Source organism: Dipteris shenzhenensis, chromosome 14 (assembly GCF_047967505.1).
Source record: "Dipteris shenzhenensis isolate YYH24624 ecotype China chromosome 14, Dip_SZ_1.0, whole genome shotgun sequence".
Lineage (NCBI taxonomy): Eukaryota > Viridiplantae > Streptophyta > Polypodiopsida > Gleicheniales > Dipteridaceae > Dipteris > Dipteris shenzhenensis.
In genome coordinates this window covers 23,939,732-23,956,718 of record NC_141609.1, presented here as the reverse complement: position 1 = coordinate 23,956,718, position 16,987 = coordinate 23,939,732, and the positions used below count along the sequence as shown (strand labels likewise).

The 16,987-nt window shown below is 47.0% G+C and overlaps 1 protein-coding gene across 1 annotated transcript in view; it reads right to left on the bottom strand.

The window, feature by feature from the left end:
• The window catches only part of LOC147894360 (5'-3' exonuclease family protein), a 159,483-nt gene extending 143,302 nt beyond the window's left edge, over window positions 1-16,181 (bottom strand). The window contains exon 1 of the mRNA XM_087384797.1: window positions 15,928-16,181. Coding sequence (XP_087240923.1) covers window positions 15,928-16,125 — 198 coding nt within the window. The 5' untranslated portion in view covers window positions 16,126-16,181. The remainder of the gene's footprint in view (window positions 1-15,927) is intronic.
• Window positions 16,182-16,987: the final 806 nt, after the last annotated feature.

Sequence of the window (16,987 nt, the reverse complement as noted above, 5' to 3'; positions counted from 1 at the left end):
TATATATCACAAACGGAACTTAGTACAAGTGAAGAGAAGCTCTGGAGGAAACAAACTTCAGTCCTGACAACTATAGTGGACTTCTGCACTAGCTCCACAAGTTGGAACTGAACCAAATCTGAGACAGCAAACTGATGAAGGGGTTGCTGCAGATTTGGAATAGAAAGAACAGAATCTAGAGCGGAAGTTGGAGGTAGATCTGGAGCAGAAGTTGAGGGCAGATCTTGGAGCAGAAGTTGGGACAGATCTGAAGCTAAACGAAGGCAGATCTGGAGCAGAAATTGGAGCTGATCTGATGCAGAAAGGAGAGCAAAACTGAAGCAGAAAGGAAGGCTGTTCTGGAGCAGAAAAGAGGGCAGATCTGGAGCTGAAAAAGGGAACAGATCTGGAGCAGAAAGGAGGACAGATCTGAGCAGAAAGGAGGGGCAGATCTGGGGCAGAAAAGAGGGCAGATCTGGAGCTGTAAAAGGGGACAGATCTGGAGCAGAAAGGAGGACAGATCTGAGCAGAAAGAAGGGGCAGATCTGGGGCAGAAAAGAGGGCAGCAGAGGAGGCAGCCAGGAGGCAGAAGTTGAGGCAGCAGAGGAGGCAGCCAGGAGGCAGAAGTGGCTCAGGGTGTGCAGGAACCTCTGGAGCTGGAGGAGAGATGATATATGAATACCTAGCCCCCCCCCCTTTAAATAGGAAGGGGCAGAAAAGTCGGTCAACCAGCAGGTTGACCGACCTGGTCAGATTTGACCGACCAGGTCAATCTGGTCGGCCAGATCTGGTCAGACCAGAAAAAAAAACATTTTTTAAATAATTTTTTATTTTGTTTCTCCTCTGCACCGGGGCTTTTGACATTTCTTTGGTTGTGGTTTTTGCCTCCGATTCGGGGTTTCTTTGACAGGATTTGGAGAGGCACCAGTGGTGTTTGTACCTGTTTATCTGGTCCTGGAGAATTGGAGATTGCCTGGCTTAACAAAAGAATCCTAGCGCCTGAAGAAGAAGCCCTGTCAATAGGAAACCCAACCACTGGCTCCCCAAAAGTAGCGGGCACAAACTCCTCTGGGAAATCTGAACTCTCTGCCAAGGCTGAAAACGAGTTCCTGTGGAGCAAGCCAGACACCGAAGTGCGAAGGATCCCTTGTGAGGGAAAAGGATCAATAGTGTAAGCTATCCCCTTCCCCCTATCCAAGGGAGGAAGTGAGGAATGCTCTCTATCCTGTGTCTGCCCAGCCGCGGAGATCTCTCCTGCCTCAAGAAGAGTATCTGGCACTGCTGGATCTAAGGAAGAAGCTGCAACTGGGGAGGAGGTCGAAGCTTCAGCGTCTCGGACTGTGCATGGTGAGACAGGAGGGACAGCTCGAGGTGAAGCAGAGTCCACTAAGGTACCCTCGTGAACTGAAGGAGGGACCTGCACACGTACTGGAATCCACTGTAGAGCGTCGCATGTACCTGAGGGAGGTGGGGGTCGAGGAGCAAGTGAAGGACCTGTACCACCCCCCTGTCGAGGCCGAGGAGCAGGTGTTGGACCTGTACCACCACCTAACTGAGGAGGACCGCCATGCAAAGGTCGAGGAGCAGGAGCTGGACCTGTACCACCCCTCTGTCGAGGTCGAGGAGCAAGTGCTGGGTCTAAACCACCCCCTGTCCCCCTTGTCGATGCCCTGGGGCGGTAGCTGTACCAGAGGGCTTCTTGGGCCTTTTCTTCTTCCTGGGGCAATCCCTGGCAAAGTGTCCAGAGGTCCTGCAAATCCTGCACTGGTTCTGCCTGCCTGAAATCTCTACTCTCTGGCGAAAAAAGGAACCATCCGGACGCTGGATCATAACGTGATCCATCTTGAGGTTAGGATCCTTGCAAAGGACCCTAACTCTAGGAACCCCATCAACCTTGGTTGCCTCTGTTGCAGTCAATGGCAACCCAGGGAGGGGTGGGATCTCAACAACTGCGCCAAAATGCTCCCCAATAACAGAAAGAAGTCGATGATAAACCTGGGGGAGCCTGGGGAACCTGATGAAGAGCGAGAAGATTTTCTTATCTGCCTCTATTGGGTCGAAACCAATATGAAAGGCTTCAAAGAAGATCTTCCTGTGTCCCAGGTGTAAAAACTCAGCCTTGAGCACAGTGCTCGCAGCCTCTGGAGTGTCAAAAACAACCTGGAAAAAACCTCGTCCCAGAAGACGGACATCTAACAACCGTGGAGTGAGGTCTGAGGGAAGAGCCGCAAGCATCCAGTCTCTAGCTTGGGATCTGGAGGGGTGAGACCCGAAGATGCGTGCTAGCAACGTGGTAGAGCATTCAATCTCTACATCCTTCTTGAGCTGCTGCAACTCGTCTTTAGAAAAAGTGATAGTTTTCGCGGCCAGTGGAGGTGGAGTAGGATTGGCTGATGGAGTATCCATCGCCAATCGGGGTGAGGAGGCCGACTCTAACAAAATAAAGGCTCCTTCCGTTCCAAAAAAGCTGCGGGAGAAAATGGGGGCAGAAGAAGGGGAAAGGAGGAAGCAGGGGGGAAGGGGAGGGATGGAGGAGAGGGGCTGAGAGGGGAAAGGGGCAAGCTAAGAGGGAGGGAGGGGGCGCTGGAGGGGAGGGCTGAAAGGGAGAGGAGAAGAAGGAGAGGGAGAGGGAGAGGAAGGAGAGGGAGAGGAAGGAGAGGGAGGGGCAGGGAGGGGGCGAGGCAGGCTGGGAGGGGGAGGAGAGGGAGCGGGGAGAGAAGGGAAGGGGAGGAGAGGGGGGGGGGGAGGGGGCGGAGAAGCAGGGAGGGGGCGGGGGGGGGCAGGGGAGTAGGCTGAGAGGTAGGGAGAGGGCTGAAAGGCAGAGAAGGGGCGGGGGAGCAGGCAGGGAGGGGGCGGAACAGCAGGGAGGGGGCGGAACAGCAGGGGGGAGGCGAGGGGCAAGCAGGGAGAGGGGGCGGAACAGGAGGCAGGGGGAGGGGGTGGAAAGGCAGGGGGAGGGGGCGGAACAGCAGGGAGGGGACGAGGGACAGGCAGGGGGAGGGGGCGGAGCAGCAGGAAGGAGGAGGGGGCGGAGCAGCAGGGAGGGGGCGAGGGACAGGCTGAGGGGAGAGAGGGAGGGACGGGCTGAGGGAGGGGGTGCAGCAGGGGAGCGGGGAGGAGCAGCAGCTCGATGTGTGTGAGAGGGAACCTTTTTACCTCTTTTTGCCTAAATTCTTGGAGTGAGACCTGCTCTGTACTTTCTCATTTGGGTCCCTTTGGAGATCTTTTTGAAAGGTGCAACCTGCAAATAAGCATCCCAAAACATTTGGTTGTACACATCCACTGTATCTCCTGCATCCATATGCAAACTGTCCCAATCTTGATGAACATGGTCTCTAAACTGTTTAGGCATAAACTACTAGTAGAAGGCTTTCTTGAAGTCCTTCCACTTCCTTGGGGCTGACCCATCTATGGTATGTGCACTCCACCATGCACTAGCTGTCGCTGTCAAGTGCAAACTGACCATTCTTAACTTGGAGGATTTTGAAAACTTTTCTGTGCCGAATGCAGCATCAAACTGCTTGATGAACTGCAATGCTTTGTCTGTATGACCATACTGTCCATTGTAGGTCATAAACTTGACAGATTTACCTCCCTCTTTGAATTCCTTGGTCTCTCTGGAAGACTTTCTCTTCCTAGACTTCTTGTGTTTCCTTCTTTTCCTAGATGGTTTATCTGATAAAGAAGAAGAAGATACAGAAGTCGAACTCAAGGTAGATGGTGATGGACTAGGAGATCGGTGATGATGCCTCGATCTCTTCCTGCTATGAGACCGTCCCCTATGAGATCTCTCTTTCTCAGGCTGTACACGAGAGTGTGCCTTTGGCATTGGCACGTCATATACTGCATTAGGCATAGCTTCTGCTTGAAACAAATGCTGAGCCCTTGGATCCTTTTTGAGATTTTCCATCTCTTGTATACGAGTGCGTACCATCAGCTCAAATTTTTGATGAGTTTGTTGCACACTTCTCTGTCTTAGATGTACATCCCTATCTTGTGAATCCCACTAGATAGGTGATTGATCCATATTCTGAGATCTGCAAATTTTTCACACACCGTGTAGGTAACTGATGCACAACTACCTTTGCTTTTCCGACAGAAAAATACCTCAACAAGAGGTGTCTTGCATTCACAACTTGTGCCAGTAATTGGGCTATCAGTTCAAAGCATAAACCCACAAAATTGCTAAAGCATCAACAATTGTATTGCCCTTTTTCTGGCTACTGCAAAAAGCACTCAGAAGCATATGATTCATCTTCCCAGTGTACAAAGGCATGCATTTTCTTTTTCTGCAAATCTCTGATTTTACTGCTTTTCTGCTGCTTTTCTGATAGTAAAAGTCTGACAGGCAGGTGAAATCTGCTAGCAGAAACAGTCTCTGCAACTGTCTTTTTTTTTTTTTTTTTGAAAGAGCAGTAACTAGATGGAGTAACTGGCTAGTTACTCTAACCAGACTGACTGGTTCTGGTCTGGTTAGTCTGCAACTAGACTAACTGGACTGGTCACAGTCTAGTTACAGTGACCAGACTGGTCTGGTTGGGTCAACTAACTGGACCTCTAACCAGTCCACTAACCAAGGTGAGGTTAGCTTAACCTCAAGTCTGCCACATCAGCCACCTGTCTGCCATGTGTCAGTGCCACATCAGCTCTGGCTGCCTTGCCTGCCACCTCAGCACCACGTCATCTGCCCTGCTGGCTGCCACGTGTGCTGCCACATCAGCACTCCTCAGGCCTGCATGCCACGTCAGCAACCCGCAGTTATCTGCCACATCATCGCCTATGCCATGTGTCAGATCCGTCAGCACCACATCAGGAGGTATGGGCTAACTGCCACGTGAGCTGCGTCAGGGGCCACGTCAGCTCTGCGTCAGCGGTCGCCACGTCAGAGGAAAAAAAAAGAAAGCTCAGATTCCCGTGCAAATCCCGTCACGCCATCGCCTACAGCCCTGCGTAGATCAGCATAGTTCTAAATGCCCTGATTTCGTTTAGCACAATGATCTCGCAAGGCTTCCATCCGACGTCGCGGGACCTTCTGCGTGCATCTAACCATAACCTTCCGTCGAAGACCATCGTCTGTCAGGCGCTACGAAGCATCACAACTTGCTTCTACCCCCGCAGCAACCGTTCAGTCCAATCTCCCCTCGTCAGGTCTCACGACGCTAATAGTCGTTGTGGAAGCTTCGCCATCGAAAATTCGGTCGGGGTCTAGCAAAAGGCACCCCGTCACCTGATGTAAACACGTGCGTAAAGGCGGTGCTCCTTTACGCCACTTAGACTCCTGGCGTTGGCTCTCCGTCTTGCCTTTCTTTCATTTCTTTCAGCAATGAAGAACAAAGGCACCCGTTCAGCACAAGTGCCTCTCAAACATAGCTTTGAGTGTCAATTTGGCGATGCAAACCTCCACCCGTGCACGCCCGTCTGCGACCTTTTGCATTTGACATTGGTCGCTCATCCGTTAGCATCTCGTCGATGACGACCTTCCCTCTAAGCCTATTCTCTGTTAGGCATTCTTTCGTTGTTGCGTTGGAGATCCCAGACCTACCAATTAATTCCTCTCCTTGGCTAGAATCGTCACAGCCTTAAAAGGCTATGAGCCTAGGCTGTGATACCAATGAAATCCCTATTACAAGAGCTTCAAGCTCATTTCAAATTGGCAGCATGCCACTTGTCTAAAATGTAGACTAAGTCCTATTACATGCCACTAAGGGCCACTCTAGAGTCTTCAAAGCACTTGGTCACACGAACCGCCTCCTAGATGCTTATTAGGCTCCCGTAACGCTTAGGAAAAATAACTCTTCCTAGTACCTGCAACAATTAATTAAAGCGCACCACCATGGCACCCATTAATTGTTAGCGCTTTGCATGTAAATAACAAACTGTGGACTATTACTAGTCACGGTGGGCGTCCCCACTGAATACATGTGCACACCTAAACAAATATAAAAATATATATTTATTCTCTGGTTGACCGGAGTCAACACTCTTGATTATAATTAAGGAGCTTTGACCAAGGGTCGAGGCGTCTTAATTATAGCCAAGTCTCTCCAACCGAAGTTGGCACATCTTGGTTAACCGGGGTTACCCTCTTGGCGCATGCCAAGTCTTGTTGACCGAAGTCAACACTCTCTGACCGTAGTCTGCTCTATAGTTCTCAAGTTAACCGCAGTTAACCCTCTTGGTAATAAACCAAGTCTCCTTGACCGAAGTCAGGTTTACTTGACTAGAGTCAAGTATCTTTGACCGTAGTCAATCCTTTGACCATTAAAAGAACTCTTTGACCATAATTAACACATATAAAACTCTTTAATTATGATCAAATAAATGATCAACTGTACTTTGACTTAGAATATTTACATTGTGGTGACAAACAACCTCAAAGCCAGGAGGTTGTGTAACATAGGCTTCTTCCTGCAGATCCCCATGAAGAAAAGCAGTTTTGATGTCAAGCTGGTGCACTTGCCAATGATGATGGGCTGCAATGGCAATGACACATCTAATGGTAGTAATCCTGGATGTGGGAGCAAATGTCTCCTCAAAGTCAATGCCTTGTTGTTGGGCATACCCTTTTGCAACAAGATGGGCTTTGTATCGATCTATGCTGCCAGCAAATTTCCTTTTTAATTTGTAGACCCACCGCGTTCCAATGGCATGCTTGCCGAGAGGGAGATCTACTAATTCCCATGTGTCATTTTTGGCAATAGATTGTAACTCAGCTCTCATTGCATCCATCCACTCTTTGCTGTCAAAAGCACCTTTATGGCACAAAGGCTCTTTATTGCAAGCTGTAGCAAGGAGTGCAAACTCAAGAAAGTGACCATGCTGTCTATTCCCTGATCTTGTCCGCGCAGCAAAAGGCTGATCTTGCTTGCTGTCCCTCAATGTATCAAGAAGCCATCTGGGAACTTGCCTTTGCTATCTATTGATAGCTCTTTCTTCAATGACTGCATCATCATTTTGTGCCAAAAGAGAAACCTGCAAATCAGCATGAGGTTGTGGCTGATTATTGCTTGGTGGGGGGCCTGCAGGAGGCTCATGTTGCTGGTCAAAATCCTCTTCTGATGATGGCAGAGGTAACCAAGATTCAAAGGCATCAAACATGTCAACATCTGGCTTTGCTTTGCAGTCCACAAGAGGAGAAGCTGAATGTTCAGCAAAGATTACATCTCTACTAACAATAATCTTCGAAGTATTTGGTTGATATAACCAATACCCTCTGCTCTCCTGGCTGTAACCAATAAATATGCATTTGATTGCCTTGTCATCAAGCTTATGTCTCAGCTGAGATGGTACATGAACATATGCAAGGGACCCAAAAACTCTCATGTGTGAAAGTGAAGGCTTCCTGCCTTTCCATGCTTCATAAGGTGTAACAGCCTTCAATGTCCGTGTAGGTGATCTATTCAGCACATAGTTGCCACACATTATTGCATCAAGCCAAAATTTATTGGGCAAAGACTTGGCCTTAAGCATGCCTCTGGCCATCTCCATTGTGGACCTGTTTTTTCTTTCAGAAACAGGATTCTGCTGAGGAGTGTAAGGAGTAGTGCATGAGTGAATAATGCCCCGTGAAGACACAAATGCATCAAACTCCTTTGACATATACTCTCCCCCCCTATCTGTGTTGAGGGTGACAAGATTGCATCCTGATTCATTCTCAACCATATTCAGCCATCTCTGAAAGCATAAGAAAACTTCATATTTGGCTTTTAAAGGATATACGAGATGGAAGCATAAGAAAACTTCAGATTTGGCTTTTAAAGGATATACCAAGCAATATCTTGTGAAATCATCAATGAGAGTCATGAAATACTTATACCCCCCAATGGCATTTGTCCTCATTGGGCCACAGACATCACTGTGTACTAGCTGCAATTTCCTTTGTGAGAGTTTTGGACAATTCTTTTGAAAAGGAAACCGATGCATCTTACCCAAAAGACAACCCTCACACACATGTTTGGAAACTGTGTGAGTTTGAGGTACATCATTTGCCATCTGTTGTGAATGTAGCTTTGCAAGAGCTCTATAATTGAGATCACCCATTCTCTCATGCCAAAGATGAGTTTCAGCAAGCTGTGAATCTGAAATTGCAAATGCTTCAATAGAAAGTGCAGCTGAGTGATGATCAAGGTGATAAAGTACCTTTTGCAAAGTGCCAGTGAGAACTATGGCATTGTCATCACGAAGATCATAAACCAGGCATCTGTAACCATCAAAAATAACTCTGAAACCTGAAGTGGCAATTGCTGAAATTGAAATCAAGTTGACTTCAATTCCAAGCACAAAAAGAACATTTGTCAGAGTAACAAGATGGCTTGAAATAGATGTGAGCTGCACATCTCCAATTCCTTTAATAGCATATAAAGCATTATTAGCACATGTAACAGTCCCCCCTCGAGGTGCATCAGCTAAAGAATGAAACAACTGTCTGCAAGATGTGACATGCTTGGAAGCACCACTATCAAAGTATCAGGACTGAGCATCATTAGCAGTAAAGAATGCATCAGCTTTGGAGGGATCAAATGAGCAATGGACAGCCCATGCCCAATCATCCTGAAGAGCATAACATGTGAAGCATCTTCTGGCTCATGGGATTCAATAGCATGTGAGGCATTAACTGTCAATCCTGCTTTCTTTTTCTCCGAACCAATGCGCTTCCTGCATTCTGAAATGTCATGTCCAAGCTTGCGACAATAGTTGCATCTTTTCTTCTTTGACTTATCTGCTGTATTTTTAGATGCATGGGAGGAATTGCAGCTGCTATGCGCAGATTTTGGCTTGCCCATAGTTGGAAGCCTTGCCTCTTCCTGTCTACTGTGAAGCAAATGCATGATCAGGAATAATGGCTTGTCTATTAGCTCTACTTTGCTCTTCCTGCAAAAGCAAAGTCACTAGCTGATCAAAAGAATAGTGGTTTGGATTACCCATGGCCACTAATCGAAGGGTTGTAGCAAACCCTTGATATGTATCTGGCAGTCCATTCAATGTGGTACTTGACAAGCTGTGAATTTGGCACCACCTCATCAATGTTGGCAAGCTGTTCCATGAGGTCCTTGACCTTTGTCAGGTATGCATCCATAGACTCACCTTCATTCATATTGACTTCCTATAATTGCCTTCTCAAATATGCAACACAAGCTTCATTGCGAATCTGATAGAGAGAAGCAAATTTATCCCAAGCATCCTTTGCTATCCTGCAAGACCGGATGTGTGGAATAATGATTCTCTTGCATGATAAAGCAATGCATGAATGTGCATTTGCATCTCTTGCATCCCATCTTGACTGTTCTTGAGTTGGAAGAGCAATAGTAGGAGTGCTAGAGGAAGAGGCATCAGGAGTAGTACCCCCTGCAGAAGGACCAGCAATAGAGGCAACCACTGTAGCATTGGCTGGCCTTAGATCAGCCCCAGAAACAATATTCCACAAATGCTTTGCAACAGGGATATGTTTCATGAGATAAGACCACATCGGATAGTTGGTGCCATCCAACTTATCATCTTCACGAAGAACTCCAAATAAATCTTGATTGTTTCCAACCATAGCAAATGTGATACCCTGAAAAAGACCTGAAAACCCAAAAGCCTCAAGGCTATCACTGCAAAAAGCTGGCTGTCCAAATATGACAGCAAATATCTGCAATTTTTCAACCCAAATGCAGATCTGATCCAAATGTGACTGTAGCAGGCAATGTTCACTGCAAAAACAGCAAATATGGCAAAACCCCCAAATTTAATGAGGGCAAATGTAGAAAAGCCCCAAATTTTGCTGAGATTTTGCAAACGTGAGACAATGTATTGTAAGCTGACCCAATGTCCTGCAAAAGTGACTCAATGTCCTGCAAAAGGGACTCAATGTCCTGCAATCTGACTGCAAACAAAAAGAAATTGCAGACCAAATCCCAAAGAAAATAGCCTCAAGGCTTGTAACTGCAAAATTAGGACTGCTGTCCACAAATTGTCTGCAAAAGTGCACCAAATCCCGGAGCAAGTACAATGCAAGTACAACGTACAACGCGAGTACTGAATTGATGTACGGAACAGTACGGATATCAGCACGGAATCCAATGTACGGCTGTACAGATGCATGTACTATGTAGTACAATGTACGGTAGTGCAGGTACCGATCTGTACAACTGCTCAAGTACGTAGCTGTACGGTGTACGAAATGCATGTACCAAGGTGTACGGTGTACGACGATGCATATTTGAATCTGTACGGTTATACGATGAAGCAAGTACGACTGTACGACGACACAAATACAGAGCACGCTATGAGTACGGAAGGTGCATGACGACAGTACGGAGCAGGTACGAGATGTGTCCATACGACGAGTGTCCAATGTACAGACGTCTAATGTAGATTGTATGACGCAAGTGAGTACGGAAGCCACGGGTGGAGAACGTACAGATTCTGACGCAAGATCTGTACGGACGTCTGTACAGTCGTACACACTGAACGAATGAAGGTATAGGGAGCAAATGCAAATCTGGAGGCAGAAGACGAGTCGAATGTGGCTCTGATACCACTGTAGGATCGCTTGAGAGAGAGAGAGTACAGATAGCAAAAGGTCGCAGAAGAACACCCGTCACGTTAAACTTGGATTAGATAGTCTAAAACAAAGGAGTACAAGGTACAAGTACCTAGACCTAGGACTAAGTGTCCTAGGTGTCATATAGGACTAAGTGTCCTATGTGGCTTAAAAGACACTAACACTATAAGTGTCTTTATTTATGCCTACAAGGCACATACCATGGCCTATAGGGCATCACTAGAACCACCAGAGGATGGCCTACAGTAACCAAGAAAGCGCAATGCTAGTCTTGTGCAAAATTAGCTGACTCACGTCGATCTTCTGGAGTAGGAGAACCAGATATTGCAAGACCAGACTCTTTCTTCTACATTTCATATGCAATTCTCTTCCTGCATTTAGAAATATCATGCCCAGGTTTCCTACAATAGTTGCATCTTTTTTTCTTCTTGTTATCCCCCGAAGAAGAGGTACCATGGGAGTGACCAGCATTTGATGAGGGGGTTTACCACCTGCAACCTTGCCTTTGCCTTTGTTTTTATGCTGGGCAGCAAAGGCTTGATCACTAGTTATAGAAGCATTGCGATTTGCATGGCTTTGTTCCTCCTGAAGGAGAAGAGCAGCCAACTGGTCAAAGGACTAATGGTTGGCATTGCCACCTGCAACCAACCTCAATGTAGTAGCAAAGCCCTGATAAGAGTCAGGCAACCCATCAAGGGTATTAGAAACAAGCTAAGAATCAGGCACCACCTCATCAATATTAGCAAATTGCTCTTTCAAATCTTTCACATTGGTAAGATAGGCATCCATGTTACCACCCTCTTCGAGTTACAAGTCCTTCAACTGCTTGCGGAGATAGGCAATCATGCCTCATTCAGCACCTGATATAAGGATGCAAGCTGATCCCACACTTGCTTTGTTGTCTTGCAAGACCGGATATGAGGGATAATGACCCTTTTCACTGAAAGACAATCAAGGCATGTGCTTTGGCATCACAACCATCCCACTGAATCTGCTCCTGTGTAGGAGGCAAAGTACCTATAGTAGAAGATGCAGGTGTTCCAAAAGTAGCATTAGACCCATTACCAAGCAATGGCCGTGTTTGTGAGATGTAGCATCCGAAGCTTGGAGGACTCTTGAAACTTCTCGGTACCAAAAGCCACGTCGAATTGGCACACAAACTTCATTGCTTTCTCTAATTGTCCATAGGCTCCATCTTAAGTGACGAAACAAACAGACTTGCCTCCTCCTTTGAACTTCTTCTCCTTCGTCTTTGAGTGCTTTCCTCGATGTCTCTTGCGTGAGTCAAAGTAAGAGGACGATGAACTCATGCTGAAAGAAGTACTAGAAGGAACTCGAAGAGTACTAGAAGGAACTCGAAGACTTTCTTTGTGCTTCTTGTTTTGGGGAGTAGGAGATCTTCTTCGTCTTCTACTTGGCTTTGGACTCCTTTCTCTTTCCCTCGAACTATGTTGCTTTCGGGGTGGTGATAGACTAGGAGAATGCCTCTCAAACTTTGGCACTTTCGTGGATATTCTTTTGAAGCAACCGATGGAGGACTAGAAGAGCGTCTTTGACTCACTTCCTTGGGATAAGAAACCGTCAGTTGCTTGTACACACGCTCCCTAGAATGGACTTTAAAGAGATGCTGAATCGAAAGATCTTCTTCAAAAACAGCAACTCTTGGATTCTCCCTTTTACAAACTCTTCATCAAGGTCATCATCTGCCCCTATAGGTCCCCTCTTGCTTGGTCATTTGGTAGCAGAACTTCCGTGCTCTGAAGCCATGATGTGCTCAAGAGTTGAAATAGATCAAGGCTGGACTGTTTCAAAGCTTGATTGATCCAAAAAGCACTGGATCATTGGGATGGAAGAAACCAATTCTGGATTGCACTTTGGACAGCTCCAAGAACTTGAACAACAATCAACTTTTCTTGTAGTAAATTGGCAAAACAATTTGCTGTTTTGCGACAGCAAACAGAGCTGAATCAAAGCATCAACATTTAGGACTGATCTGGCCTTGAAATTCGCTGTTATGGAACAGCAAACAGGCAGAATTTCCCATGCCACGCATCACCAATTCTCTGGGGTTGCTTGCAGCTCGAAATCCATGTGCTTTCTCTGGCTGAATTCACGATCCGTGTCGAGCTGATTGGGTTGAATAAGCGGGGCCTAAGATTGCCATCAAACGGGAGATTCCTTGTCTGAAATATTTGCGCCGAAACTTCTCTTTTTGCTAGGTCGTTGCTGTCTTCCCCAATTCACTGCTCTCCTCTACAATTTGCTAGTGCTTGGGATCGCTGTCACCAAGGAAATTGACAAAGTTGTGCTTTGATACCACTGAAACCATCTATCAAACTCAAATCGCAACACTTCCGACTTAATGTTGTAACCTCCGAAAATCATCAAATAGAGAATTCACTCCGGAGGTGTTTGCCAAGTGCAAATTGCCTAGAAATGCTGCAATTTTGAGTTTGAAGGTGAGTTTTGTTTACTAGAAGGTTTGAGATGGACCAAATCCTATACAAAATGTGGACACAGCGGGCCACCATCTATCCACAGGGCACTACATAGATGTGGACCCTTGTGGCTCCCAAAAATCTGCTCCTACCTCCTCATGGGTGGACTTCATACTAGTGCCCTGCAAACGCACCTTCCTACTGCTCCAATGGATAGCCCAACGTAAGGCAGTGTTTGCTCCTTTGAACCTTGACCTCCTTGCTGCTTCCGTCTGCAGCCAATGGAGAGGCACAAGTGTTCTGTGAATCCTGTCCTCCTTGCTGCTGTGTAGGCAGCCCAAGTTGAAGGCCTGCTGCTGGTGTTCCTGACCTCCCTACTGCTGTGTTAGCAGCCGAATTTGATGCAACAAAGACCTAGTAAAGTGGAATATAGAATGCCCATCTTGGAACCCTTTATATAGGGCTGGAAAATAGGCCAACTTTCTCACAAATTGGGCAGACCTTCTCTTGCAGCCAGCCGACTTGGGTCATGCCTATAAATGGCCCCAGCATATGCACCTTTCTGCCGTGTGGCACTCCTGCTGCAGGCACCAATCTTCTGCACTCTCTTGACTTGCCCGACCTGTCTGACAGCTGGAAAGTGCACTTAACTGCTGCATCTTCTAGTACTGTCTCCTGCACACGCATCTCCTCTGTCTGCAGACCTTTCCAGCCTGCTCTGACCTGTAGAACACTTCCAAAGTGTCCCTGAAATAGGCGCCTTGCTGCCGCGTGTCAGTCCAGCACCAGACGCCTAGATTCTGCTCTGCCTTGACCACCAGATCAGCTCCAATCTGCTCCAGTCTAGTCCTGGATGCTGCACAGACAGGCAGCACTGTTTGCTGCTCTGTAACCTGGCCCTAACAGCTCCATCTAGCTGTCTTTGCAGGCTCCAGACTGATGCTGCTCCAGTCATCATCATCTGGCAGACTTTTTGTGCAGTCCTTGCTGCCCACATGGCAGGTATCCTGTTACCCATGTGGCAGCCTTGCCGATGCTATCAGTTCTGCCCCTGTGGCTGCCCTCATGGCATCTCTGATCCTCTGCTGGTACACCTCCCCCATGCTCTCCTCATTGGGGCTCACAGGCGGGTAGGCACCTACAAAACTCCAACATATAGAACCCCCTTGCCTTGCACCATTTGCTGCCCACCGTCTAGGCTTTCTGCACAATGCATGCAGACCTGTGTGCAGCCTCAACTGCCACTTCACATGGCTAGTATGCATCCCCATATGTGGATAGCACCAGAACAGTCCCACTGCAGACTGATCCACTCTGTAGGGTGGGTCACAAACACAACAAGGATAAACCCTAAGAAGAATTATGTATGCTTCCCACATGGCAGCCTGTGTGCTGCCCATGTAGAATCCTGTTGATCCCTCACCCCTCCCCCTATTTCTCTACAAAATATCACACCCCCAGGCTCTCCTCATTTGGGGGCTTACAAGCAGGGAGTTGACCCATATTTTCTGACTAACATCTACATTACCTGGCATGCTGCTCATCCAAGTCAAAGAATTGGTGGACCCATGCAACATAAGCTTTGCACTCCTCCTCCTCATTCTAACTTATCTATCCTTCCCTCTTCAATCTTAAAAGATCCTAAAGCTCATGTCCCCAAGTCTCCTTCCTACTTCTTTTTGGGTTTGCTACACTTGGTTTCCCTATGCCAAGTGTCTTTGCCCTTTCATTCAGCAGTGAAAGCTTTCTGCTCACTCTCGATCTACACAGTCCTCCCTGCTAAACATATTGATGCGAAGCTCTTCCTTCAGCAATCATTCCCCCGACTCCTCAAGTGTGAGTGGATTGCTCTGAGTGCCATCACAAAACCTAAACTCCAAGGGAGCTTGTTAAGCAACATTAATGCAAGTTGATCTCTAATGATCTTGAACTTTGTTAAGAAGTCCTCAATGGCCTCATCTATCCCATTTCCAAATAAGATCAACTTTAAGTCTGAAGATTCCACAGCCTTCTCTGCTTGATGGTCTCATGTTTATTCTTTCTCAAGCCTCATCCACTCTTGAGACCCATGTCCTTTGTGGTTTGTATGAAGAACCTGTGTCTCTTGCTCACCTTTGCCATGGTATTTAAACTATAGTCAGGTCCACCAATACACATCATTGGGATTGTATCGATGCCATCAATGGCCTTCCAAAACCTCCAAAAAACCAAAAAATTGTAGGATTCTCCCAAGACTCAAGAGATGCTTAAATCAAAATATATGTAGGCTTCTCACCAAGATTGATAGAATGTGAGTGGATTGCTCAGAGTGCTATCACAAAGCCTACACTCCAAGGGAGCTTTTAAGCAATATTAATGCAAGTTTATCTCTAATGATCTTGGACTTTGTTAAGAAGTTCTCATCTCTCCCATTTTCAATAAGATCAACTTTAAGTCTGAAGATTCCACAGCCTTCTCTGCTTGATGGTCTCATGTTTGTCCTTTTTCAAGCCTCATGCACTCTTGAGGCCCATGTCCTTTGTGGTCTGTATGAAGAACCTATGTGGTCCTTTGTGGTCTGTATGAAGAACCTGTGTCTCTTGCTCATATGGATCCACCTTGGCCGTGGTGTTTAAACTATATTCAGGTCTACAATATCACATCATTGGGTTTGTATCGATACCATCAATGGCCTTCCAAAACCTCCAAAACCAGAAGAGTGTTGAATTCTCCCAAGACTCGAGATGCTTAAATCAAATATATGACAGCCCACAGGTCGGCCATTGGGCGAAACACAGTCCAAGCGCTTCGAGGATGGCTCATCGATGGAAACCACGAGATATTTCACTCGTTGGATGGACACGTAGGCTTTACTCAGGCATTGGCGCATCAAATGGGTATCGTGATTCGAAGTGGGCGGAAGATTGGGATTCGAGATGCTTGGAATAGAGCAGAACAACACAGAGAGAAGTCCAAATTCTACACCTGCTTGCAACGGACTTCGACGGGGGGCTGTGCAGCTCCTTTGGGTTGCCGTTTCGACGGAGCAGTGGCGCGGAGGAACTGTAGGAGAGGCGAGCAAGGAGGAGGGGGATGCAAGGGGGGGCTTAAGCGCGTGGCGATGGCGTGGGCGGAGGAGGAGAGCAAGGAAGGAGGTGGTCGGGGTGGCATGGTGAACACCATGCATGCATCGTGTTGATGATGATGCAAAAGCACCACTCCAAGAGTATATGGACATCTGGAGCCGGTTTCACTGATTTCCGAGACACATTGTTTACAGATAGCTTAGGCACGTGTGCGCCTAGCTATCGGATCTCATCGCCATCATGGGCACATGGTCGGAGGAAGTTAGTCAGACCTTTATTAGAATTGCAGGCACACATGATCCGACATGAATCATCTACATACTTTGCCGCTTCCTATTCACTACCTGACACTGCCTCTAGCTAGCTGCCTGCCTGTGCACTCCATTTGCATGGGTTAAGCACGGAACAACCCTTCGTTTCATTTCCACTGGCATTCTAGTGGAATGTCAGCAAAAGGCTGCCCGATCTTCATCAAATCGAGCTCATGTGCCCAGGGTGGGAGCTTGTACGCAGTTTCACCTATTTTTGGCCCCTTGCCTATCCTTCAGACCATTGTTGACATAGGAGTTCAGCTGATCGACGGCAGATGGCCAGAGATTGCCGTGAGATTCTAGATAGAGTTCTGTGATAGTGGAATTGCTAGCTAGCAATTTTTTTATAGGGAAGAGGCCACAACGTGGCAAAGCACCTCCATTTCGCATGCATGCATGTGCTCATGCCTATGTTGGGGGCGTACGTGTATGTTTTGTACGTACATTTATGAAGTATTTTGGTGCCTCCTTTTTGTCCTTCCTCCCTACTTCCATGGCACTAGAACTCACATGCACTCACAAGTTCTTTGAAGTAGCTACGATGGAGACGATTTTCAAAGTACTCACGGTGCACCAACAACATTGATCTTAATGAAAATTGAAGTGCCATCCAGAGCATTGTATAAAATGCTCACAAGTTCTTCAAAG